Source organism: Engystomops pustulosus, chromosome 6 (assembly GCF_040894005.1).
Source record: "Engystomops pustulosus chromosome 6, aEngPut4.maternal, whole genome shotgun sequence".
In the NCBI taxonomy this organism is placed as follows: domain Eukaryota; kingdom Metazoa; phylum Chordata; class Amphibia; order Anura; family Leptodactylidae; genus Engystomops; species Engystomops pustulosus.
The window spans coordinates 92,297,908-92,325,657 of record NC_092416.1 but is presented as its reverse complement, the minus strand read 5'-3'; the positions used below and the strand labels follow the sequence as shown (position 1 = coordinate 92,325,657).

At 37.4% G+C, this 27,750-nt stretch overlaps 1 protein-coding gene across 7 annotated transcripts in view; it reads right to left on the bottom strand.

Annotated features, from left to right (window-relative positions):
- The window catches only part of SYT3 (synaptotagmin 3), a 148,532-nt gene that overhangs the window by 85,918 nt on the left and 34,864 nt on the right, over positions 1-27,750 (bottom strand). For 6 of the 7 annotated variants that reach the window (XM_072110377.1, XM_072110383.1, XM_072110381.1 and 3 more), the window contains exons 2-3: positions 7,269-7,467; positions 4,278-4,444 (exon numbers count right to left, since the gene is read on the bottom strand). In XM_072110377.1, coding sequence (XP_071966478.1) covers positions 4,278-4,422 — 145 coding nt within the window. In that variant the 5' untranslated portion in view covers positions 4,423-4,444; positions 7,269-7,467. Of the gene's footprint in view, positions 1-4,277; positions 4,445-7,268; positions 7,468-17,591; positions 17,613-27,750 lie in introns of those variants that run through there. The other variant, XM_072110382.1, reaches the window with a different exon arrangement.

The window sequence follows — 27,750 nt, the reverse complement described above, 5'->3', positions numbered from 1 at the left end:
TACAAAAATGAAAACCTCCTGTACAAAAATTATTTTTTTGATTTTGCCAACTTCTGGCGCTAATAACTTTTTTATACTTCGGTGTACGGAGCTGTGGATGGTGTAATTTTTTGTGAAATTTGATAATATTTTCAATGACATCATTTTTAGGGCTGTACGACCTTTTAATCACTTTTTATTGATTTTTTTATATTTTTCAAAATGGCAAAAAAGTGCCATTTTCGACTTTGGGCGCTATTTTCTGTTACTGGGTTAAGCGCATTGAAAAACTGTTATCATATTTTGATAGATCGGGCATTTTCGGACGCGTCGATACCTGATGTGTTTATGATCATTACTGTTTATTTATATTTATGTCAGTTCTAGGGAAAGGGGGGTGATTTGAAATTTTAGGGTTTTTTATTATAATTTTTTTTTAACTTTTTTTTATTTTTATTTATACTATTTTTCAGACTCCCTAGGGTACTTTAACCCTAGGTTGTCTGATCGATCCTACCATATACTGCCATACTACAGTATGGCAGTATATAGGGATTTTCCTCATTCATTACAATGTGCTATCAGCACATTGTAATGAAGGGGTTAAAACGAAATAGGCTACCACGGAGAAGATGCGCCGCTATCTTTTTGAGGCTGCCGGCAGCTTTGCCGGCAGCCCACGCTGTGAAAACACCCGCGATCGGTGTTACCGGTAAGCCTTTGCTGCAATATGCAGCAAAGACTTACCGGCTATGGAGAGGACTCAGCCTGTGAGCCCTCTGCATGCAGTGCGACCCGACCGCCACCGTGAATACACGGCGGGCGGTCAGGATTACCGGCGTATAAGACGACCCCAGAGAAGACAGAAGATTTTTCTGTCTTCAAAAGTCGTCTTATACGTCGGAATTTACGGTAAATTGCATGTTTTATGTAATTTAATAAAAAATATATCAAGGATGAAACCTCATTTAACAATATGGAAGACCAGAATATTTATTTTAGAGTGTAACAAATTATGTTTTGGTTTCCCATCAATGGCATTTAGAAGAGGTTTATTCCAATTCTAAGAAGTTCTATAAAAATGAATAGATAAAGCAATATATGCAAGGTCACCTCGTCATTGTGTTTTGATAGGGGTAAGGAGATAAATATGGTGACAACCATTTTGTAGGGGATTTGGTCTCTTTAATAATACAAATATAATCTGCAGAGGCTCCTGCAGAGAGGTGTGCATTAAGTATCTGCACAGATTGGCCTCCAATTTTTCAAGTTTTTTGTATTACTCCCTACATGTGTTGATACATTATTGTTTGATATTCTTTATTCATACATTGGCTAAATTTGCCAATGCATTGGTGTCTAATTTAATAAGAAAGATGATGGGAAGGAATCTAAAAAGGTAATAAAGCAAGATATAAATGTATATCTTGTGTATGGGGGGGGGGGGATTTATCACACTACCATGGCAGTTTATGAAATAATTGTGCCCTGAAAGAAATTGTGTTATATTTGTGACTACGCCACTCCACATCATGTGGGCGTGAAGGGGTGCAGCCATCGGCGGATTAGGTGGGCATGGTACGTTCCGGGTAAATCAATGAAACTGAAAATTGGGAAACATTTACTCATATTTATATATTTTCTTATGTTGCCAATGAAAGGGAAACAGTCCCATTGTAACTGCATATGACATGAGTACCTATATGCAATGGCCCCTATATACATAATGGTTACATAATACTCACTGGCCATTTAGGTCTGAAGATGCACTCTATCTTAGAGTATTCTTCCTTTTTTACAATGTACATCAATAATGTGGAATCTATTTAAAAGTGTTGTCTGATGCATATAATAACTTTTCTTCAGAAGGGTGATTTCTAAATAACCACCTGATCTTCTGCTGATATTAACCCCCAGTGCTTAATTCCACTGCAAGACGGTAGTGGGGAAAAATTAAGTGATTCCTTTTGAAATCATTGTAATCCAAACTGTCGCTAATAGATCAGGATCATAAATAGACAACACCCCCCACAAACTCAAAATGTGTTATTGAATGTTATGTTATTAAAAAAGAAGCTAAAAGTATTTACTTTCTTGATGCATCTTCCTTGGTGGTAGAATATATACTGTGTCTCAGGCATTACTATGAGACAATGACAGAGCTCTAGATCAGAGTACATACAATATGCATATTAAAGCATACAGCAATTAAAACAATAGTAATGTTGACATGTCGACAATGAGCTTCTTGCCTATAAAGTGTTAATAGCTTAACTATAAAAAATAATTTGCCTTTTAATTTGTGGTTATATTAAATTTTCAATTTTGACTTCATCTTGACATTTTTATCTCTCCTTCAGCAGCTAACCTCCTTAAATGCCAAGGTCATTTTACATCGCAGTATCACAACTTAGCTGACTCACAAAAGAAAAGGTGGAGAAATTAACCTGATTATAACTATTAATGAGCCTGCAGAGATTGAGAAAATAGCTGTAGCGTTAGACATACTGTAGGTCAACATGTCAGCCAATACCATATTACCTTTTGTGTGGGCAGGAGATTACTGCGGGGACACTAGAAATCAGAAGGTAATTTACTCACATTCATGATAATCTATGTCTCTGAAAGGAAAAAAAAACAAACAATCTTTTCTCTAAATTACCCAAATGTCACAATTTCCTATAATCTTAGAAAATAGTATAATTTAAAGAACTTTCTATTGAAGATTCTCATGTTATAAATCTTTCACCTGCCATTTTTATAAATGATTTTATTAGTTATGAAATTAACACAATGGGGGAGATTTATCATAAGTCTCTTACAGCAAAACTGTTCTAGTTGCCTATGGCAACCAATCAGAGCTCAGTTTTCATTTTTCCACAGCTGTTTATAAAATTAAAGCTGAGCCCTGATTGGTTTCCCTGGGGAACTGGAAGTTTTACTTCAGAAACTTGATGATAAGTCTCCCCCAATATGTGGGGAATTGAACCAATGCGAAATATTATATTCGAAGTATGGCAAAAGTTTGAAAATCTGATACGTTGGCAGTAGAGATGAGCGAGTATACTCGCCCGAGCTTGATGCTCGGTCGAGTATTAGCATACTCGGAACGGCTCGTTGCTCGGACGAGTATTTCCCCTGCTCGATAACGAGCATTTAGTTAACAAAAGAACAGTGAAGAACAACAAATTACAGATGTTTACAGATGTTTTCCTTTTAAGAACACATTGAAAGAACACTATTCTTCACATTGCAGGTGTTCGCGCGTGTCTCCCGCTAAGTTAGGAGATGTGCGCGAACATCTGATATGTGAAGAATAGAATAAAAACAGTGAACACAGGATCATTTAAGTGAAGTACACATTGAAATAACACTATTCTTCACATTGCAGGTGTTTGCACGTGTCTTTCAATAAGTTAGGAGATGTGCGCGAACATCTGGAATGTGAAGAATAGTGTTCTTTCAATGTGTACTTCACTTAAATGATCCTGTGTTCACTGTTTTTATTCTATTCTTCACATTTTAGATGTTCGCGTGTGTCTTCCGATAAGTTAGGAAATCTGCGCGAACATCTGAAATGTGAAGAATAGAATAAAAACAGTAAACACAGGATCATTTAAGTGAAGTACACATTGAAATAACACTATTCTTCACATCCCCCATGTTCCCGCACATCTCCTAACTTTTCGGAAGACACACGCGAACACCTGCAATGTGAAGAATTGTGTTATTTCAATGTGTTCTTACAAGGAAAACATCTGTAAACATCTGCCTTGGAGAGTTGTGTAATCCAATCCTTAGGAAATCCTGGAAATGTTCCACTCTCTCCACTGAGCTGCTCCACAACTCCTCCTCTCTGCTCTGAGTGACTGCTTGAGTTGTCAACTAGAAGTCTTCTATAGTGCTTACTCACACCTAAAGGGTAAGGGGATTTGGAGTTGTACTCCTGAATTAAAAGGCCATATTTCACAGTCCTGCTGCTACACATGGTTGTCTCAGGTCCTCGGGTGCTACTTAACACTGTGCAGTTTTACCAGGACAGACTCCTAACAATTCCATTTAGGGAACATTTACCAAAAGAGCTCTGAACACAAGATTGATCCCAAATATTTTATGATCAACATATGGAAAAACTAAGACTGGGCTCAAGCGCTTTGGGCCATACAACAGGGCTTGACTTAATTTAGAATCCTAGGGTTTCACCTCAAACAATTGTCTAAGCATGTTTCTCACAATGTTAACATTATTAGCAAAATAAGCATACTATACAAAAATAATTAAGTAGTAAATCAAATTACCTGAATCTGTGTAGCGAGTCAACCCAAGGTTTCGTTGTATGTCATAAAATTCCAGACATTTTTCATCTTGTTCATTTCTGTAGCAAAGTTCTTTCATCAACCTCACTGTGATGCTGCAAACATCCTCTTCATAGTCCCCGGACATCTCGTAATACCATCTCTCAACACTGGAGATACCAGAACATACACACAGTGTTATGCGGGTAGGGGTGAGGAGTCAGGTCATAGAAGCAGAGGTAACACATGGCTATTGCAGGGCTCTAGGAACTAGGTAGTTTATTGTTCAAGCACACAAACATTAAATAGCCAGAGGAATGTTCTAATTGTCCAGAAATTACTTGGAGAAGCTACTCAGAGTTCATGAGCTGACTATGTAAAGGAGCAGACAGCCCATACGCACACCCTGAGAACAGTTCTTGCGCTAGGACTAGTGGCTGCTGGGTCTGTGAAGCATAGAGGGAAAGAAGCTATATGTTTTTAGATTGTGGAACACATATCCTGGAGCTAAGAGCGGATTCTGAAGGCCTCTGGGAAGTGAAGCTTCCGAATTTAAAATAGAATAACTGAAAAAAATCACATGTCAATATGGTATAGGGAGAACATACTATGTTGGGTAGTATCAATATGTCAAAACTGAAATAACTTCAGGTTTAAATTCAATGCTGGGGAATTGTTTTTTTTTGTGTCAGAAAATCAAGGCAAATCCAAAGATAAACCATAGCTACAAAGTTAGTATAGACCTGAAATGACTTTATTTACTTTATATTATTATTATAATAGCTGCTGTTAGGGGCTTGATGTATTCTGCTTATCACCCATCTCAAAGAGAGATGGGACAGATTTTTGTAGCACATATAATAATGCTTTGTTATGCTAACCTTAGGCCCTTCACGACTACTGTGCTGCTATATACAACCTATTTGCAAATGCCCCGTGCAGAAAGGACATGCATTTGTAACGTTTTAACATTTCCAAGGTATTTTGAGAAAGTTTTCTCATCACACATTGTACTTTGAATTAATACAAAAATTGGATGATATCTTTTGTTTACGAAAAATGGAAAGTTGGCAAGAATTTCTAAAAATTATTCATTTTCAAAGTTCTATGTTTTTTTCTTTTCAGGCAGATAGTCATAGCACCCAAGCAACTTTATAACTAACATTTCCTAAACGTCTTCTTTATATCGGCATGGCTTTTTATGCATCCGCTCTCTTTTCTAGGTTGTTAGTATGTTCCAAAATTTTGGGTGCAATTTTTCTTATTTTTATTAAAGTCACCAAAACCCTTGTTTAGAGGCACCTCCTCAGCTTTAAGTGACTTTGAGAGGCCTTATTAACCTTAAAAACCATAAATTATGCCATTTTAGAAACTACACCCCTCAATGTGAGAAAAATGAACTTTAAGAAGTATGTTAACCCTTTAGATGTTTTACAAGGGTTAAAACAAAACAGAGTCGTAATTTACAAGCTGTAATTTTTTTAGAAAATACACAAATTTTTGTCAAAATTAAAACCGTCACAAAGTATTAATTTACAAAAAACTCCATGAAGTTTGATACACAATTTCTCCCAAGTATGAGGATACACCAAATGTGGTGGTGACTGCTGTATGGGCACACAGCCAGCATAGAAGGGAAGGAGCGCCATTCAGAGCATATCTGCATTGTCACATTTCACATTTTTTTTGTGAATGAGATCCACTTTTCAGTTACATCAATTACAGGGGTTTAATAGCTAATAATCAGATTTTATTAATTCTTTCTTTGTGGTGGATAAAAAAAAATAACTAATTCTTGTTTATGGTTTTTATCTATTTTTTTCAAGGACGTTCACCATAAACATAATGTGTTATCTTTATTCTATAGGTCATGGCGATTATGGCAATACCCCATTTTATAGCTTTTATTATGGTTAACTTGTTTTGCAGAATATAGAACTCATTTTGTGAGAAATTCACTTCTTTTTGTATTACCATGCATCACAATTTTAATATTTTTTGTTTACAGAGCTGTTTTAAAGCTTATTATTTGCAGGACAAGCTGTACTTTTTCTTGGTATCATGTCAGGTAAATGTTACTTTCTGATCATTTTTATACTGTTTTTATGAGGTCAGATGTAAAAATGTCATAATTTTTGTGAGTATTTTTGCAATTTGTAATGAGACAGGGGACTTTTATTCTTTTTAAATTGCACTTTTTTTTAAAACAGTTTGACTGTTTTATTTTGTCCATGGGGGGACATGAACAAGTGATCAATTGATCACTTGTTCATTGTAATACACGGCAATACGAATGTATTGCAGCAGATTGCGTAGTCCGGCTATGCATTCTGCATAGGCTGACATTAACACTGTTAGATTGTGTATTTAGCACGATCTAGCAGGCTTCTACTAGAGGCAGCCCTGGGGTCCTCCATCAGACCTCAGGGCTCCCATGGCAATGATCAGCACCTCATGCCCTGCACGGAGGCTGCCGATCGTCGCGTTAATGCCTTATAGACTCTGCAGTCACGCGGTGTCTATAGGGTTAAAAAGGCGGGGGTCGCAATCAGGAGTAGCCATAACAAGAGTGGTCTGCTTCATACAATTACTAATATATTTTTTATTTTATAACAAAATTTTTATAGAATTTTAATAGATTTATGTAATACAGAAAAGAAGTAAACTTTTGTAGAAGGGTAACTGGATAGCACTGATGCATACATAAATCCAGTAGTACAAAGCTCGAGTGGAAGGGGAGGAAGGGGGGAGAAAAACACACCCATATTTTGGTATTTCCACACCAAAATATATGGTATTTCCAGCCAAGGCTAGATAACTATTATATATTTATCACATAGCACGAAGGAAAAACACTGACATTTTGACAATTTTTTTTTTTTTTCATCCATCACACAAACCTCATCAAATCCCATCCCTGGGTTTTATGTACAAGATTTTCAAAGTAAATGAAAACAATTGACAATCATATTGCATGTGCTCATTTCCTCTCACCTGTCATAAAGTTTCACAGCATTTTCAGGATTTCTTATTTCAGGCACACCGGTTCCTTTGAACTGGGAAACATTGTCAGACGCTGTGTAGTCTTCTCATGAGATCTTTGTGACTTCTTCTTGGCTAGTGAGCAAATTTAGTTCATTGATTTGTGGCCAACATTTACATAGGCGAGCCCACCATTCTCAGAAGAGTCAAGCTGTAAAAAGATCAATTGGAAATCTTAGTCTCAAATGGGCACAATTTCACACAGACAAAGCATAAGGCATCAGGTGGGCCAAGTATTATCAATTTTGATGGTATTTAAAATAAGGCAAAATGTGGGCTTATAGCTTGGTAGTCATGTCATAGATCTATATGAATATGATGACATGGATAATCTTTTCTGCACCTGTTCTTTGCTCCTCTTTTTAACTAGATGACATCTTTCTTTGTCAAAACTTTCATTACATTATGGTAATAATTCATGGGGTGAATAGAATTGTTTTGCAATTCCAAATTGTTTTTGTCAGAAGGTTTGAACATGATTAGTAACTATATAAAGATTCTGCATAAGTGATATTATTCTCACAGGGCCCGGATTCAAAGAAGTATTTTTTTCAGAAAAAAAATCTTTAAATGGCAACTTTACCTTACAATGGAGGATTGTTTTGATCTAAAGCATCTAAAATAAAATAAAGAAAAACAAAAAAAACATCCTGACAAACTAGAACAGTTCTGCTCTCAGACAATTCAAATAAATCTCCCGTTTGTGTCTATCCTCCTTCATGTACATGGGATGATTTGCAATAATAAAGCACAACTGTTTTCACTTGCAGCCCTGAAGGTAATACAGAGATGGCCATATTTCTAGCTCACATTTCCCTAGGCCTAAACACACTCATTTTAAAGGCCTATTTATCAAATGGGGCAACAACATTTAAGTAGCTTTCTAAGTTGTCTTTACTAAAAAATATCCTATGAAAAGGCTACTGAAGAGTCTGTATAGCTTCTAGATGTCACTATCCTAACCCTAATATTAAAGATAGCAAGAGGATGTAGAAGGCAGTTTGGGGTAGATAAGTACCACTCAGCTTCAATATCTTTCTACATGAGGGAGAAGATATACCCTATTGTCTGTAGAAGTGTAAATCAGTACAGAAATGTAACTGTCCAGAAAGCCTCTAAAGCCTCTTATTGGGTAAGGATACTTCTACATGTATACCATGGAAAAAGACGCAAGTCCATCAAGTCCAACCTTTAAGAATTAAATAAAGTAGATAAACACTGGTCCAGCTACTCTTCCGTACCAATTTGAATTGCTGTGGTTATTTATTTGAAGTTTTCTTTTACAACAGCTATTACACCATACCTTAAATATCATATGTCATTTATAGCACTTCCCTCCGCATGACAAAGGGATGGGTCGTATCCTGTAGACCCACTTTTTCAATGCAGCCTATTTTCTGGTGATCAACTTTACATAGCCAAATGTTCCTACAGTTTCTTTCTAACAGGTTTGTAAACAAGAACCACTTTAATTTATTCTGTTTAAGAGGATTAGTGCCCTTCAAAATGATCTGCAACCCTTTTACCCTGTTATCCAACCATAAAACAAATAATAAATCATGATAAAGTAGGGACACCCATAGATTCAGGCTCTGTGACTGTGGTAATCTTATATTTGTTAACTATGGTCTCCTCCCTTGGCACATTCCCTCTCTCTGCCAGCTTTAATCTCAAACAGCACCTCAGAGTAGGAGCGGGAAAGTGCACAATATAAAAGCCAGCACAGAAGTGCTCAGGTAACACTCACAAAGACCGACCAACTCATTAGCATAATTTTATAATTGATTTTAGAAGGAAGGAGACCTTGGATATAAGAAGATACCCACAGTCATGCTTCCTGGATCTATGAGTAAGTATCCCTGGATTATTCATGCTTCATTTTAATGGTAGATTTCACTTAATTACTGTTTATCCAAGTAAGCAAAGTATTTTATTAGGTTTTTCTTTTTAGTAAAATGGAATGTGTGGCTAACATTTTATATGGCTGTGTGATTGATAGGATTCAAAGGAGCTGAGAGTTAAAAGCTTTACTTTTTATTAAAAGGTGCTAAATGCTAAAAGGCCAGTTCCGTTTCTCACTCAAGGCAAATTACAATCGCCTGTTATAGAAAATTTTATAAATAAAAAATAAAGCGCAGCTTGCAGACAAAGTGAACAGTCTGTTCTCAGGTGTTGGCATTTATACGAAAAGAACTGATGTTGTGTTATTTTTACTGTCATTGGGAGTATCATCCTGGTTGACCCTGAATTACAGTGACAGTTAACAGTAGCTATTCAACCAAGCTCTAATGTCCTGAAGTTTTCCTTTTGAAATGATATTGTCCACTGAGGCTAAAGGTAGGCATATACATTATACCACATAGAGGTCTGAATGCCCTTTAATAGATAAAAATGAAATCTTCTTCCCATGTTGCTTGTGGTCTCTTAATTCGAAGAATCTAGAACAGAAGAACCTGGGGGAGATTTATCAGAAATGCCTGAGGCAAAACTGTTCTAGGTGCCCATGGAAATAATTTTATAAACACTGTGGGAAAGTGAAAGCCATGGGCAACTAGAACAGTTCTGCCCTCAGACACTGCAGATAAATCTCCCCGTTTGTGTTTATCCTCCTTCATGTACATGGGATGATTTGCAATAATAAAGCACAACTGTTTTCACTTGCAGCCCTGAAGGTAATACAGACAGGGCCATATTTCCAGCTCACACTTCCCTAAGCCTAAACATACTCATTTTAAAGTCCTATATATAGTTATCAATTGTAATTTCCTAGATAACCCCTTAGGAACTGCTACCATATGTATCCCAATTCCTTGTGGCTCACTGAAATATACTATAACTTTCCTATACCCCTGATTTCTATACATAATGACACAATTCTGTCTTATAATGCCCCACTGCCCCTATTCCTATACAAGAAATCCCTCTATCCCAGTGGTGGCGAACCTATGGCACTCAGACCCCTCTATATGGGCACCCTTGCCTTCACCCCAGGGCAGGGTTCCCCAGACAGGGCTCAAGGCCTCTTTCATTCCCAGGACCCTAGAAGGAAGCTACAATGATGATCCAAACTTCTTCTTCTTTCTACTGTATTGATGTTATCAGGTGCCTATAAAATTTAAACATGTGACAGAGCAGGGAGTAATACGTTACGCCTAAATCGTTACATTGGCACTTTGTGAAAAAAATGTGGGTTTTGGTTGTAGTTTGGGCACTCGGTGTCTAAGAGGTTTTCCGTCACTGCTCTATCCCTTTCCTAATTATATGGACCCCCTCTGCTGTCTTGTAGGGCAGACTGTCCTTTTAAAAGAAAAAAAAAACTTCTTAAAGGGCTTGATTTCTTCCAACCACATCTCTACACCTGACCATGGTTTGTGTTGGTATTATGTGGCAGTTCCGCTCAGGTTATTTGCAGTACCATGCACCACCCATGGTCAGAAGATGAGCTGAAGAAAGCAGCAAAGTTTTTTAACTTCTGGGCAGCTCCTTAATTCTTACTATTTCTCCTCCTGAGGATGCCCTCTGTAAATAACCAAAATAGGCATGTGTCTAATGGAACATACAGCCCTAAGTTCCACTCATGAGCCTACATATTCTTCTCTAGAATTAATACAATGATTAATTGTATTCATTTTCCTGAATCAATCTTGCACCCTTGTATTCATGGGCCTATAATTTTATTACCAAATCAGATAATGGATTCAGGCTGTGGAGTCTGTGTAATTGGTCTACATGATACGTCCTTGTCAAAACTAGATTTTTTAAATAAATCAATGGCATTTTCCCTTGAGGAATTGATCAGTTCTGATATGCTAGATGAATGCAGATCTACTAAAAATATTGAGATACAATAAACAACATTTCTAAACATAGTATAAAAAGACTACAAAGACAGCTACAAAATTATAGACATAGGGGAATTTTTTCAGGGCTTCTATGCCATTAAACTGCCGTAGAAACCCTGAAGTAACTGCAATTGCTAGCAGTGTATCAAAAATTGTGATTATTAACCCTTTAATGCCAGCTCCATGCAAAGTGGGCATGGAGAGGGTGAAAGGGTCACGGCCAGTGGGTGTGTGGGCTAGCGAGGGGCGTTCCTGCTCTATGCCTGCACACTTGTCACATTTTGCAAACTTTCATTAATGAAAGTTCTCATTCTGTGTATATTTCTACACTAGGTAGGACCTGGAGTAGAAGTAAACCCTGCGCAGACCAGCTGCTGGATACGTGAAGAGGAAAGAGATTTCATCATAAGCTGGCACATAAGCGACAGTGATTGATAAATTTACCCCATAGTATTTTAACTGCAGACGCATGTAGCATTGTTAGGTTAACAATTGATGTAGTGATAGAAATAGAGGATTATTTTTCCCTTCACTCTGGATCAACACCATAAGATTAGACATGATAGACCTGCATCTTTATCCAACCTATTCAGCCCACTACCTATAGTCTATGTAAGCTCTTGTGAGCAGGGCCCTCACTTCTATTGTTCCATATGACAGTCTGTACTCTGTAATGTAGTATTTTATGTGTATATGTTGCCTATGATTTGTAAAGCGCTATGGAATATGATGGTGCTACATAAATAAAGATTATTTTGGGAAAACAAACCTTCTTAAATATAGTAATGGAAAAGCAGGATGAATAAGGTGAAAGTCACTAACATTTCGCCACTCTCGAAATTACACTTATGAATCAAAGAGGAAACATCAGCAAGACTAATTTGTAAATTAAATATGTCCAAATACCTTATCCAAAATTACTGCATTGTAACTGAATTTGCATATTAGAAATTTCCTCTGGAATTTTAGGATTTACTATTTGTTACTATAACATATTAAATATTCTATATATCATTAAGTAATCTTTTGACAAATACGCACACAGTTTATGATATGCCCTTACTTAATTTCTGTATATTACAGTGTCACCTGCAGCAAAAAGTACTAGTATTGTAGCATTGTTATACCAAATATGTTTTGTTTTGTTTCACTACTTTTGTAAAATATAGCACATTTAATGAATAAAGACATGTTTTACACACATCTTATGACCCATAGGACTGGTCTTTCATTTTATATTTAATGATAGAAAAAAATCTGTTCAACCGTTGTGTGATTTTAATGAAAAGGAACTGCAGGAATAATAGATCTTCCATAAAACTAATTCGGGGAATTTAAGACTGCTGTATTCACCCTCCCTTCCGGCATACTGTATGCTGGATATATACTGAAAGCTTTTGGTAGTTTGCTTCACCATCAGAATGAAATTTCAGTAAACTATACAAAAATATAGTTATATTGGGGATTCACGTCTGTCATACATGCTCTTCAAAAATGTTGGAAAGGCAGTTAAGGCATGTTAAATTACCCAAATTGCCAGAGGTATAACGATCACGGTCTGAAGCAGATCAAAAGTCGGTGAAGAGGACAGATAATCATATGAGTGTTTTTTTAAGCTTTGCGGTTTCATTTTTCACCTTCAAAAAATTACTTTTTGTTTTTCCATGTAAAGAGCCATATGATGGCTTGTTTTCTGTGTACCAAATTGCACTTCATAGTGACGGTATTTAATATTCCATGCTGTGCACTGGGACGCGGGAAAAAAAATCAGAATGCAGTGGAATCCGTGAAAAAATGCATTTGCGCTGATTTCTTGTGGGCTTAGGTTTTATGTCTTTCACTGTGAACCCAAAATGACATCTCTTTGGGTCAGTATGATCATGTGGATAACAAATTTGCATAGGTTTTATAATGTTTTTATACATTTACAAAAATGAAAACCTCCTTTACAAGAAAAATAAAATAATTTTTCCATCTTCTAATGCTAATAATTTTTTTCATACTTCAGTGTATGGAGCTATGTGTGGTGTAGTTTGATGTTGTTTCAAATGCTACAATTTTTAGGACTGTACTGTCTTTTGATTACTTTTTATTGATTTTTTTATTTTTCAAAACGACAAAAAAAGTGTCACTTTTGACTTTAGGTGCTAATTTCCGTTACAGGGTTAAACGCCAGGAATAACCATTATTATAATGTACCTAACATGTTAAGGATTTTTACTGTTTATTTATATTTAAATCAGTTCTAGTGAAAGGTAGGTAATTTGATTTTTTAGGGTTTTTATATATTTGTTTAATTATTTTCTTTTACTATTTTTCAGACCCCCTAGGGTCTGATTGATCCCTAGCTTGTCTGATTGGTCCTACCATATACTGCCATACAACAGTATATTATATTTTCCACATCATCTATTACAATGTGCAAATCGACTATTGTAATAACGTAATAGTGTATAACAGTGTATAACGAGACAGCCTAGGGTCTTTGTGTGACTGTCATCGCAACAGATCACCGTTCCCTGATGATGTCACGAGGAGCAACAATCTTAGCCAACATATCGACGCCCATGTACCACCGGCTTTTTAATATTGGCAGCATCTTTCCCGGAGGCGAACACAGGGTTAAAACCCGCAATCATGGGTGTTTGCTGCAATATGCAGCAAACTCTCTCTGGCCATGGAGAGGGTTCAGCCCAATCCAATGACTCACCGCCGATGTGTGATTTAGTAATATTTCATGCATCGTTAAGGGGCTAAGACATACATATCATTGATTACAAGAGTATTGCAGGCAGAGACACATCTGTACGCCTTATCTGCGCACTCTACATGACATTGGTGGTGTCAACTGTGTTTTTTGAAGCAAGAATCCACTCTGGCACTGCAGGTGGAAGGGAAAAAGATGGGAGCAACAGAACGTACTGGCGGTGTTTATTGTTATTTATGGGCACCTTCCAGAACTGCATTGATAAGGGATGCACAGGGGCTGTTGAACTTTGTTGAAATTAATTTTTTTATGCTTTTGAATGTGCTTTAGAATTTTTTCTTTTAATTTTAAAAACAGGTACTTTGTATATTCAACATTCAGTTTACATAGATATTTAGTATTTTTCATTGCCATGCATAAGAGTAAAGTTGATGCTTGATGAATTGGAAGCACTGACCTAGCATTTTATTATATTGTATTTTGTATGAATTAATTGTCTGCACAGCTTTTTGTGCTGGGCACAATTCTTTCTTGCAAATTGTTTCTGGCAGTTATGGCATTTTTACGTATTGATCAAATAAAGCACTGGAGTTCTGCATCATACATTAAATCTACTACATAACAAAGAAAAGGATATATTAAAAAATGTCCACCTACACTATAAAACACCCACATGGGAATAAAAAGATGAACACATGACAGCATCACAGTATTCATACATATATGTATATATCTATACACACACAGTGAAACCTTTCCATAAGACCACCACTCTGAGAGGACCCCTCCCTAAAATATTGTTTTTTTTTATTCAATCACTGATTTTTTTAAAAATTATTTCCCATTATATTCTATGGAAGCTGCCTCCTATCTATAGACCACCACTTTCTTGTGCAAAGAGATCGGCTCAAAGAGGTGTCACTATATATATATATATATATATATATATATATATATATATATATAATGTGTTATGTGTGCATCATCAGATGTGGACTGATGGGGAGCCTGAGCTCTGGCTTTATTTGTGAATCAAAACTTTCATACATCCACCTTTGTACTATGTTCAAAATTTCAAACACAAATAGCATTGCTATATACCTTTTCTGGTATGTAATAGGATGGCCTGAAGCATGTGATCAGTCATGTGCTTATGACATCACACCAGGTCCTGGAGTTTTGTACATACTTCTGGAACTGATATTCACCTGCATGAGCAGCTGCTGATTAGGAGCATGCATGTGCTAGTAGCCCCTCCCAACAACATCCACCCACCCTCTTTACCTGTTTCTAGCTACGGATTCCCATGGCAACCAACCAAACAAAGACAGCCAGAGAGACAAGGTAACTGTTTGCTGCTAGTCTGCTACTACAGATAGCTAATCAGTGTAAATTAGAGAATTGCTTATTTTGGCTTATTGCCGAGCTAGGCAAAAGATGTTATACTTTACAGTTGTACTTTATATGGTAGTTGCTACTAAATTTTTTTTGGGGGGGGGTTATGTTACAAATGTAGGGAAACTGTATATGTTAATCAACCCCTTAAACTGGTTGAACTGTATCCTCACACCCATCGGTTTCATTAGTTTTATAACATAAAATTTTATTTATTACTTCTATACAAAACTCAAACATTAAATCTTTATTTAAATAGTTATATATAGCATCAGAGCTATACATATCATGGTGTGCATATACAAACAAAATGAGAAGAGAGGATGATGAGCGAGTCAAAATAGCTAAGTCTCTATCTACCAGCAGATAATTTCCAACTAGAGATGCAGACTGCATTGATGAGACCTGCTACAATATAAATAATACAATTCACAAAATGAGCAGAAATATTGCTTTCCCAATTTAAACATACAACACTTTTAATTTTGCTAAATTTCTTAAAAGAAGACGTATGCTTTAAGAGCTATTCTGAGTGGGGTGCAGAATAAGCCTTGTACCCTCAACATGTTGGAGGAACAGTCATGTCTCTTACACCCACCATTGATGAACTCGTGATAAGCCTGAGGCATACTGTTATAACTTCATAACTTAGGCCACTTATACTGTAATTGAAACCCATCAACAGGAAAATGCCATGTTATCTACTGGCAGTGTGTAGTTATTGGGAATAGAGTGAGTATAACTTTCTACATTTATGTCCCTGTTCTTTGTATGCTAAGGAGTCAAGGGGTGTTACCAGGGATGAACCTAAAATTTCTGCTGCCCGAAGTGAGCTATAAAGAATTGCGCTGCCTTCGCCTCATCCAGCAGTAATATATCAAGTTAATTTTTCAGTAACTGGATTTGCCATGCATTGTTTCACCTTACATTGGGTGTAAAAAGACACAATTTGTAAGTGTCAGGTCCTGCTTTATAGCAAATGACTGTGCCCCTGATGCAGCCCCCGTATTCCTCCATGAGGTGCTGTCTGAGGCAAGAGGCTCAACTCGTCTCATGCATGGTGCACCCCTGGGTGTTGCTATCACCTAATACACAGAAGACCACACATTGACAGCACAGATAGAGCCCAACAAGCAGTAAATGTAGAAACTACAGCTTATTCTGAATCTTTTCACCCACAACACAACTCCACACAATCTGTTCAGTTCCTCCTGCTGTAAAATATGATGGCTGCAGAGTGCATTTTCATGGTCATAGGTGTGCATTAAATAAGGCATGCGGTAAATAAGATCTTCATTCATATATATCATATTACTTAGAAAGGAGAGGGAAGGGTCTGAACAGTATGGCTAGGCCAAAGGGGCCTTGGCATATAGACATCCCAAATTTTAATTATAAAACACAGAAACAAAGCAGGATGTATGCGAAACAAATGAAAACTTTATTGAATCAAAAACGATACATAAAAGCAATTAAAAAGCACTGCATGTGCTAGAGTCCAGCAGCCATCCCTGAGCTCAATGCAACAAAATACATATTCTAGGAAATGAAGCCTATTGTGGCTAGAGCCACCAATACCCATTATATGCTATCATATTCAAAGTGCAAAATATACAATACAATGTAAACAGGGTGGTTTAGCCGTATGGATAACAGTAGATATAATTACCTAAAGTGCATAGTGCAGTCAGGGAGGGAGCTGGAGGAAAGATTCCCCATGCGTATCCCCTGTCTATGCAGGCTTCCTCAGGGGTCATAGACAGGCGATACGCGTGGGGAATCTTTCCTCCAGCTCCCTCCCTGACTGCACTATGCACTTTAGGTAATTATATCTACTGTTATCCTTACGGCTAAACCACCCTGTTTACATTGTATTGTATATTTTGCACTTTGAATATGATAGCATATAATGGGTATTGGTGGCTCTAGCCACAATAGGCTTCATTTCCTAGAATATGTATTTTGTTGCATTGAGCTCAGGGATGGCTGCTGGACTCTAGCACATGCAGTGCTTTTTAATTGCTTTTATGTGTCGTTTTTGATTCAATAAAGTTTTAATTTGTTTCGCATACATCCTGCTTTGTTTCTGTGTGTTATATATCATATTACTATGAACACCATTTTCAACTCAGTTTACTTATGGATTTTGGCCATTTTCTGGTTTATACAACACAAATAATAACCTGTCTGTACCATTTCTGTAATAGGATTTTGGCTACCTGCGGGCACCAGAGAGAAAAAAACATTTGTTCTATGTGGCAACCTAGAACCCTTAATAAAATTTGGTTTCCTACCATTGACTGTTTTAAGCCAAACTAAGTAGTACCGCACCTTAAAACGAAACCTTGAAATCTCTTTGCAATTAGCCTGTTTAAATGCTTTGGGTATTTTCACTCCTTATAAATCCAGTAATCTTCTCTCCACAGCAGCACAAATAAAGCTTGTCTCCCAAGTGAGAAGAAGTAAAAATAAATATGTGAACCGATGAAAAGCTTAGTGAGAACATTTCCATTAGAACGATAGACTTCTGCTGTCTCAGCTCAGAAAATGCTATTTTTTCTAGCTTTATTGAAAAAAAAAAGGTTTCAATAATCCATTGATGGTTCTTAGACGGCTTTACCCAAAAGGCATGCGCTCCCTATGTGTGAAGGATCAAGAGAAATGTGTCAGTCTGAAATATATTAAAATATCTTTCAGTATTATAGCAGAAATCAAGCAGAAAAGAATAGGAGCAAATCAAAGAAAGTTTTGTGCATTGAAAGGCTAATTTTAAGAAGAACATAGTAATATAAGTAAGCACAGATGTTCCTAACCATAACCATAAGTACAATAGTGAATGTCATAACTACTGTGTATCACAAAAGGTGTCTTGTTTTGGTCATGTTACCGTAGATACTGCACTGAAAATATAGTAAAAATAAAGTCATCGTTTATATTAAACGCCTCTGTCATTTTTGGAAAATTGGTATCTGTACCACTTAATGGCTGTTCTGCTTAAAGGACACCTGTCATCAGGTCTGTGTCACTTGTCCTGTCACTACTACCTGTTGGAGCAGCTCACAAGGATCCCATCCCAGCCTTTATCTAGTTATTTCATACATTATTCATTGTAAAATCATCTATTTTTTATCATGTAAATGAGGCTGGTCACATGGTCAGAGGCAGTGATGTCACCCCTGTTACCCCTCCCCTCTCCTCCCCCTGCTCATGTCTGTGTGTAATGTATAGTAAAGCATGGCTAGTGTGTGCTGCATCCTCCTAATATACAGGTGAGAGACAGACATCAGCTACACATGAATCTGACATGTTCTGCTATAACATGGCTGCCTAGAGCTGCTGTATCTCTCCTAAACACACACATGCACACACAGGCTGCAGGGGGCGTGGCCATAAGCACCAGGAAGCACATCATTATACAGCCTCACACTATTACACAGGCTGTCAGTCAAGCACTGGGGGTGTGGCTGTGCCTCCCACTCATGAATAGAGTGGACAGCTTGAATATGCTAATGCTTCATTGGACATTTCACAGGTCATTTGCATACAGCTTTAGGACCTCATTGCTTAGGTTTACAGGCATGTAAAGGGACAATGAAGGGATAGAGGCAATGCTCTCTAATGGCAGTTTATGAAAATCTATTTAGTTTAGGGGGTTAGTTTGCATGACGGGTTCTCTTTAAGTGAAGCCATTGCTTAAGAGGTGCCGGACCAAGTATTCAAGTTGTCAACTATTCATGTGTGACAATGTGCAGCATAAGTGCTCCAATGAAAGCCATGGCTTCAAGAAAAACTGCATATGTGCCAGCAGCAGATCTTTCAACAATTAGTAGAAAGGTTTTTTTTTGGTGGAATGGTTTACCTGATGCCGGCTTCAGAAGTCACTGGTTCATTAGAAAAATCTGGTAGTTAGATGTCTCATAACCTCATAGCAGTGTTGCTCCCTCTGTTTTATCTTCAACTCTTTGAGGTTTAGGTACGAGTATGATGACATATGATGAAAATGTATCCAAGTTAAAGTTAAAATTCAGTTGTTACATATTTTCGATAAATAATATAGAATTTACCAAAATATGATCTGTCATTACAGTTACCACAGCAGAATTGAGAAAAAAGCTCTATGGTGCACAGTTTAACAATACATAGGTCCCGGGCCGGATCCAGGTTTCATCAGGCCCCTGGGAAACAAAGCCTCAGTGGGCCCTTTTGCAATGATCTTATGAGGTAGCATTATTAAGAAACTAAATAAAACATTGCATACCTCCCAAACAGCACGGTCATGGTTACTTTATATAGAACCCCGTCATAGTTTAATTTTATACAGCCCCGTTCACCAGGTACTGCCAGGCTGTTGAGGACTGAGATTTGGACGTGTGGGCCCCTCTAACAGCTCTGAGCCCCTGCAATTACCCAGGTATGTCTAGTTCCGACGCTGTATAAGTCCATAGAATTGTTACTGATGATGATCCAGAGGCATAAGAACATCAATCACTTCAAAGAACAAAAAACCTAAAATAATGACATTTTCTTTACTTCTACTAGTCAACTGTTGCTTCTTGTTTGCTTCCGTGATGCCTTTATAGCTGTTCCACTCCATATTTAGTCATGATATATTAATGATTTTTCTCAGGAATGCATGTGTTAACAGCAGGAGATTAGTAACATGGATTGTATGTCTTAGAAGATCTTAGAATGATGTGGGAGTAAATGGCTTCTTGAGAAGGTAATTCCAATGGGAGATCAGGGGAAGCATAGTGAGTGGGAAGATTATTTTTCATATATCTACCATGAACATAAACATAATATAGAAAAGTCACTTTATTCCACCTTAATGTCACTGTGAGTAGGTTGCCATTTTGTGCCTCATCTCTAAATAATGTCATAGTTTCTTAGAGAATGTATTGTAATAGATTTAACTACAGTGGCAATGAAAAAAAACACATATTTTTATGTTTTTTTTGGGTAACGTGATTTACTCACAGTTGATGTATTTAAACTTTTTAATACTAGAAAGTCTATTCTCTAAAATTTCAATGAGAAAAAATAATCTCTTCCACGGGATTTAAATTTCTTGCAATAATCAAAGCCCAAATAATGCATTACTACCTGCTCACTTCACATCGATATTTAGAAGCGGCACCTTTGGCAGCAATTGCTGACATAAATGAATTAAATATAACATTAGGCTTATTGGATCACTTAGCTTTATAGTGATTGAAGTTCTGTTTCTGATACCAACATCTAAATACCACACAGAAATTAACACCAAAACATAAAAAACTTAAAATATAAAATACTGGCTATCCTGCAATCAACACTAGAGAAAGCTTAAAAAGGACCTGTCACCCTAAAAAAACGTAAAGTAAGCAGCTCCTAGTGCTATGCCATTTTTAGCAGTGTTAAACTGCTGGTTTTATCGGAACCCTCCAATAAAGCTGGCAGGCACATATTCATGGGTGGGTGGTCTGAGGAGGCAGTGACTGCTGCATGAAGCCCAGCAGTCACCGCCGGCCTACGGCGTGGGAGGAGCATTCCGGGTTTTAAGCAGCGCCTCCGACCACCCCTCATGAATATGCCGGACCGCTGTAGGCTCAGTCGGCTGACACTGACGCTATGGCGCAGCAATGTCTGCTAGCTTTATGGGAAGGTTCTGATAAAGCTAGCAGTTTAACACTGCTACATCTGGGGTAGCGCTAGGAGGTGACAGTTCTCTTTAAGGTTTTCTCCAAACAGTGAATACATTGAATGCTATAAAAAGACAGGACACAGCAAGATACTCTGCTCACCTTAGCAGCAGCTAAGTCTAGCAACATTTTGGAATTTAACAGATGAATCAGCTCGAGTCCCATGTTTTTTAAAAAACAATATCATTGTTTTGTTTTAATTAATGTTATTTGTAACAATTTATGTTGTCCCAAAGTTGCCATTTTCCTTTAGACTGCAGCTGATCGTCCTTCTTTTGCTGCATTCATATCTCGATAAGCCTCCTTGAAGCTGCAGCAGAGAAGAAGCAGTATTCAAATAGCTATGGCTCTCTAGGTTCACAGAACTGCAATTCCCAGCATGCTTGTCAACCTGTGCTGCCAGGGAATGATGGGAAATGTCATTTTACAATAGCTAAAAAAGGTTTCTATAAGGCATACATAACCTGGGTAGAACTGTCATTTCATCTGCTTGTTCCTGGATAATTTTATAAGGCTGTATATTGTCTCTCACATGACAGCTGTCTGATTCCTGCTTGTTTTATCTGTCACATGTGGCTTGTACGTGCTTCTCCTACAGATTCATAAATATATATCCATTTAGTGCGTGCCATGTGATATTTGCCATTGTGCAGCTTCTCCCAGGGCACCGCTGTCAGTGAGCATGTGTCTATGAGTCTGCTATTTAAGATGACAATTTAGAGACTAATCTCCATTTAAATCCATAGTAGCAAGAGGATTGCAAACTATACATGTAATGAATAATTATGGGCACACAACATATCTTAGCCTGCCTTGGCTGCTTCTCATCTCTCGCTCTGCCCTCCTGCCTCTGCCACCTCTGGAGATATTCTTGGGCTTATAAGCATGATACTGCATGCATAAATAAGCTGTATCCCAGAGCAGCTAGGCAGATGCTTAGAGAATTGCAGAATGTTTTCAAGTAAGGAGTTTGAGCTACAGAACACATTTATATCAAGAATAGAATATGGAAATATTCTTGGAAAAACAATGAAATTAAAGATTTTTGGGGGGAACGTGGAAAATTGTAAGCTTGTTGCACTTATTATTTATGAAGACCCCCAGACGTTACATAAGTAAATCTACCACAAAAACTAAGCATGATAAATCGGGGATACTTACTCATAGATTCAGGTACCGCAACTGTGGTAATCTTTCTATATTTGTTATTCATCCTATATTTTGGCCTCCTTCCATCCAAAATGAACTTTCAAAAATTATGCTAACAAGCCAGAAGGGCTCTGGGGCTGTTACCAGAGCCCCTCTATGCTGTAGCCTGACAGGCTGTTACAATGTCTCACCCTCCCCCTGCTCCCTATTCACACCCCCCTCCATTTGCCTGATGTAATCTCACTGCAACAGAGGAGATTACAGCACACAGTGGGGGAAGTGCTCCTTGCACACTGTAGCAGACTGTGAATCTGCCACCCAGATAGGCTTGGTAACACCCCCAGAGCTCTTTGGGCTCATAAGTCTAATTGTAAAAATGGATTTCAGGAGGAAAGAGTACTTGGATAACAAATCTAAGAGGATTACCACAGTTACGGTGTCTGGATTTTCTTTTGTATGAAAGGATCCCCTGATAATAAAACTTTACTGTAAAATGTAAATCATTAGTTGGTAATGACTTTACTAAGTAATTGTCTGTAAACTTCTAACATCAGATATGCAATATAATAAGCTGACACTTTTTCTTAATAAATGAACATTGAAATGTGTTAAACTGACACAAATTTGTCATTATATACATCATTTCTTTTTTTCAGGAAATCAAAAGGTTAAATCAGAAACCAAGAAGAAACTTCCATAATCACAATTTTCCTTTCACCATTTGATTTACATCAACATCAGCATATGATTGGCTGTATTGTGTAAAAACGACTGCAAGGATATGCCGCCTTCAGCAAAACAATGCGCAAATTACCCCCAGGAATCTGACAGGCCAAACCTATATAGAAACCTTTGTTCAGCTGGAGCAGATAAAAAAAATTGTCAAAAGGCAATGAAGCTTAACCGGCAACTCCAAAATGATTTCCATTGCTTGTGACATGGTCTGTGTTATGGCTTCATGAATTGGGATCATTGCAACGTCTCATACTATAATAAGCGTGTGATATCATTGCTGTTCCAGTCCATATCTATCCAGCTGCCACTATATTTTCTACTTTTCTATTGAAATGTGTTCTCGTTATAACTGAGCAAATGGATATTGGTAAGTGAACACTATTGAGCTTAATGTATTTTCTTCCATGCCACTGCAAACAAAGGATTGTCTAGATCCCTACCATGAAAGGGTTACTCACGCCTGGCGCCAGTGCTTATCGTTCTTTTCATTATGTAAAGCACTAATCAAGTTTTCATTCGCTAAATACCTCTCTGTTTGATTCTCAGTAGGCGATGTCTGCTGCATGCTAAACTGCATCTTTACAAGGAGCTTTGCCAGGAGAGGCGGCAGCGCATTGTGGGACATGCAGACCATTGAAGCTTGCAAAGGTCACCACTTACAGATAGCTTGTCTTAAAAGGCCAGAAACAACAAATCTGACAGCATTTATATTTATTTCGACAAAGAACAAAACATACAGCCATCTCTGTAATACTAATCTACAATATGTCTATCTCATCCTCATAGAAATTTTGTTTACCCTCTAATAGGGAAACATTTTGGTCCTTTGTTCCACAGTTAGGTGGAAGCCTTCGAAGACCATGGAAGACATCTTTAGAGTCCATATTACTACCTCAGCAGATTTACAAATTCCTTGGTTATCCGCCTTATGTACTGCTTAGAGACCTCTTACTGAGTGCTAAGGGTTAATCTACCAGGCTTAAAATGCATATTCATTGCTTACATTGGTTCTTTTACACACACAATGAGCCCACTACAGCCACCCTTCCTTAAAAAGCTAACGTGAGACTGTGTTTGAGAACTTATTCCTACTTAAGTATTGGGAGTTAAAGGGGTTATACTGATGGCCTCAATACAAGTCAGCTGTTTGACCTAATGTAAACATGGGAATGGAGCTGGGAATTAACCAGCTACAATTTGCTTGGTGGAAGCCAACACTTCAACTGCCGCTCCCATTCACTTTAAATTCATGGCTTACCATTTTGCATACAGAGAGAGGAACTAAAACTGCTTTTATGTTTTCTGACTTCAGTTAAAAGAGAAATGTTTTACATGAAAAAAATAGTGAAATACAAGGCACGATAGATGGACTCATGTTGCATTTCTATTGAAAACTGACATTATGAAATAAAAAATTATCATTAAGAGTCAAGCACTATCCATTCCATTCGTACATATGACTTACTATGTTTCGGTCCTTTAAAGGACATCTACCTTCAGATTTATTGATGGTAGATGTCCCAAACATACTTACTTTTTACGTACATTAGGGGATAACCTCGCTTTTGTTATATCCAGGCACAGTGGCATTCTTTTAAAAAACACTTTATAAAAATATTCAAATGAGCCGGAGGTGGAGCGGGCTACGTCACCCGAGCTCCTCTCGGCTCAATTGCTTGCTAATATAGGCACACCACCTTCATGTTTAGTGCAGCATAATCCCGTCTGAGCGATCGTAACTTCAGCAGATCGGTAGGTGGGACCAGGGGCCATGTACACGGAAGGGGTATGCATATATTAGCATGCGTTGGAGTCGAGAAGCGGTCAGGTGCCTAAAGTGCTTCTAGCTCATTTGAATATTAGTAGTATAAAGTGTTTTTTAAAAGAATGCTGATGTGCCTGGTTATAACAAAAGTGAGGTCATCCCCTGATGGACTTAACAAACAAGTAAATTTGGACATCTACCATCAGAAGATAGGTATGCACAGAAGATAGGTAGAGATGACTAGCAACAAAGACTAATTACTTGTATTTGTCAATACAATTTTACTAGTTTGTTTCCTTCTCATTAAATCAACATCAGGGTAATGTTATTGACCATTTAGCTTTGTGAACACTAAGGTTACTTGGAATGTGTCCTCAAGGACTTTCAAAATGACATTATAACATTTCATATGTCAAAGTGAAGTCATTAAGTCATTGCAATTAGCCAATGCCTGCAGCTAAGGACAAAGCATGGAAGAAAGGGTTAATATAATTGGTGTTAATCTGACCATGGGATATTTTAAAATTTGACTGAAAGGGGTTCTATAGGACTTGAGAAACACAACTGTTTTATTGCAATAACAGACTGACCTTGTTCCCATTGATATTGGGTCTGTTAGTGTGGAAATGGACAGTACCAATTGTGTCTAGTATTTGGTCTGTTAGAGTGGGCTGCCTTGTTCAGAATTTTCTAGTATTGGCAAGAGTAAAAAGAAGTGCATTGGTTGTTCTGGAGGGCTAGTGCTGCTTTACACTGGCAAGCCAGTTATTTAATATGTCACTGTATATATTGCTTAATTTCTCCTCTGTAGAGGAATTACATAGTTCCTATCAGGTCGGCAAACAGATTATAGCTTGGGGGAGACACTTTGGGGGAGATTTTGTGATCAACCTATTGTCAAAAGAATCTTTTAAGTGCAATTTGGCCAAAGTCCTAAATTAAAGAGGTCTATATGATTCTTTTAAGATGATAATTTCCATTCACTTTCAACCTAAGCCTTTATTATATAAAAAGGAAGAGAAGCAGCATCAGAAGACAATAAATGGATATCCCCAGATGTTTTCAGTTATCTCTAAGCCTGAGCTTAAGCAGTAGAACAATTGTGTAAGCAAATATTGGCCTCCGAGAGTGTCCAAGGGCCCTTGTCACACTTTTGACAGTCTGTCAAACTGGACCACATCAATGGCTGACATCAAGCTGCTGCATGCCAGTTTACATTAAATAGGCATGCATTATACATCCCTCCGCTGACACAATAGACTGCAGTCTTTTTTTCCTTCACTGCACTGCAGTTCTTTCTAATCTTTCCATGTGCAAGGAGAAATCAAGCAAGAAATGTGCATGAGGAGAGGATATGTTGAGCTGGATCGTGCTTTCAGAATAAAGATAAATAAGGGTCTACAAATCCATTATATAAATGCTATATCGAACCAACAGTGTGATCTTTTAGCAAAATGAGAAAGGGTCAAAGTAGGTAAGGTTGAAAGTACCTGGGGCAACATGAGACAACACTATCGGAAAGGGTTGATACAGTTGACACTTAGTGCCAAGTAGCGGGCAAAATATCCACATCATGTGACCCTACTGCCCAGTGCTATTAACTTCATTGGTGAAAGCCAAACAATGGTAGACCTTTTAGTTATGAAGTAAACCTTGAAAGGCACAGACAGAAAAGCAAATAGGAAGTAAATAAGAAGTAAACTACTATTTAATCTACAAGATTTGTGTAGTCCATTTTGGATGAGGATAAGCCAAGGCCATAAATTGAACAGATGTCAATTTAATGTTTGTAATCAAATGAAAGTAAGAAATTAAGCAAGTTATAAACAATTTATACAATTGACCAAGGAATTTCCCAGGAAGCATAATATCTCATAGCCTTTTTGCTCTGAAGTATTGCACATGGTATATGTGGTGCCTTGTAGCAGATATTAAATTGCGACTTCATGTTATGCCTCTATCTATGAGGCTGACATATCTACAGTAAAATATCCGTGGGAGTATGCCTGTCAACATATCTCAATATGTGAGGTTACATTTTTTTTTAAAGACTGATTTTGTGTTATTACTATGTGCTTCAGGAAAAGTAGGGGAAAAGTGCGCAAATGAAGCTCTAGAGCACAAACTACAACTAAGAAACAACTGGGCAGAAAAATGTACGATTAATGGTTTGGAAACCTATTCTTTTGATGTATTTCAATAAACTTTTAGGATTCACAGAGTCAGACTGTTTCTACATACTGACAGTGTTCCGTAAACTATACAAGTATGTGACTGAAGGAACAAAGAGCTTAAAGGGGTATTCTAGGAATAAGTGTATTTCATATTCAAATGGATCATTAAAACATAAGCTAATATGTAATTAATTGTTATTTAAAATTTAGCTCCCATTAGCAGAAAATTTCTGAGGATATACACCGTAATGAAGAATTAAAATGCTACTGGCCCTTTAATCAGTCCTTCTACTTTGTCCCTGTGGAGGAGATACAAGACAAAAGATGGCTGTTGATCACATGTCCACATCACATGTCCTGCACCTGCCTGGGCAGATCATGTGATTATCACTATAACCGGCTGTGGTCGGTTGGTTGCAGTGCATCTAGTTTTGACAGTGTTAGTTAATGTGTAGCGATGGCAGCTACACACATCTGATCGACTATGGTAACAGAGCAGGACAGTCTGTAGTTGATGGTGGCGGCCATCTTGGCCATTCTATTTTAGAAAGCCTGTAAAATTTTGTGAATCATAAAAGCAAACTATGTAAACTTAATTTTGTGATTAATGACACTGAGTTTTGTTGTATTTGTTTATTTATATATAGCATTAAGGGGTTTTGTATCAGAAATTCATATTCTCGGATTACCACTTTAATGGTTTTTGGGTTGTGGCCATAGAATGTCATAATGTATAGGTTTATGGGCTTCAGGACTTATTACTTGTGTCTTTACTCCTATATATACTATAAGTCTATAGAAGTTGGGGCACAGGGGTTTATAGCATATTGGAGTAGGCACCAGATATCAAATTCTACAGGAATGGGAGTAGAAGCAGAAATCGTCTTTATCAGTGGGATGTTATCAAAATCAAAGTTGATGATTATAACTAAGCGGTAGTTTTGTAGTTGATCTTTTTTTGTTGAAACCAAACAAATATTTTATAA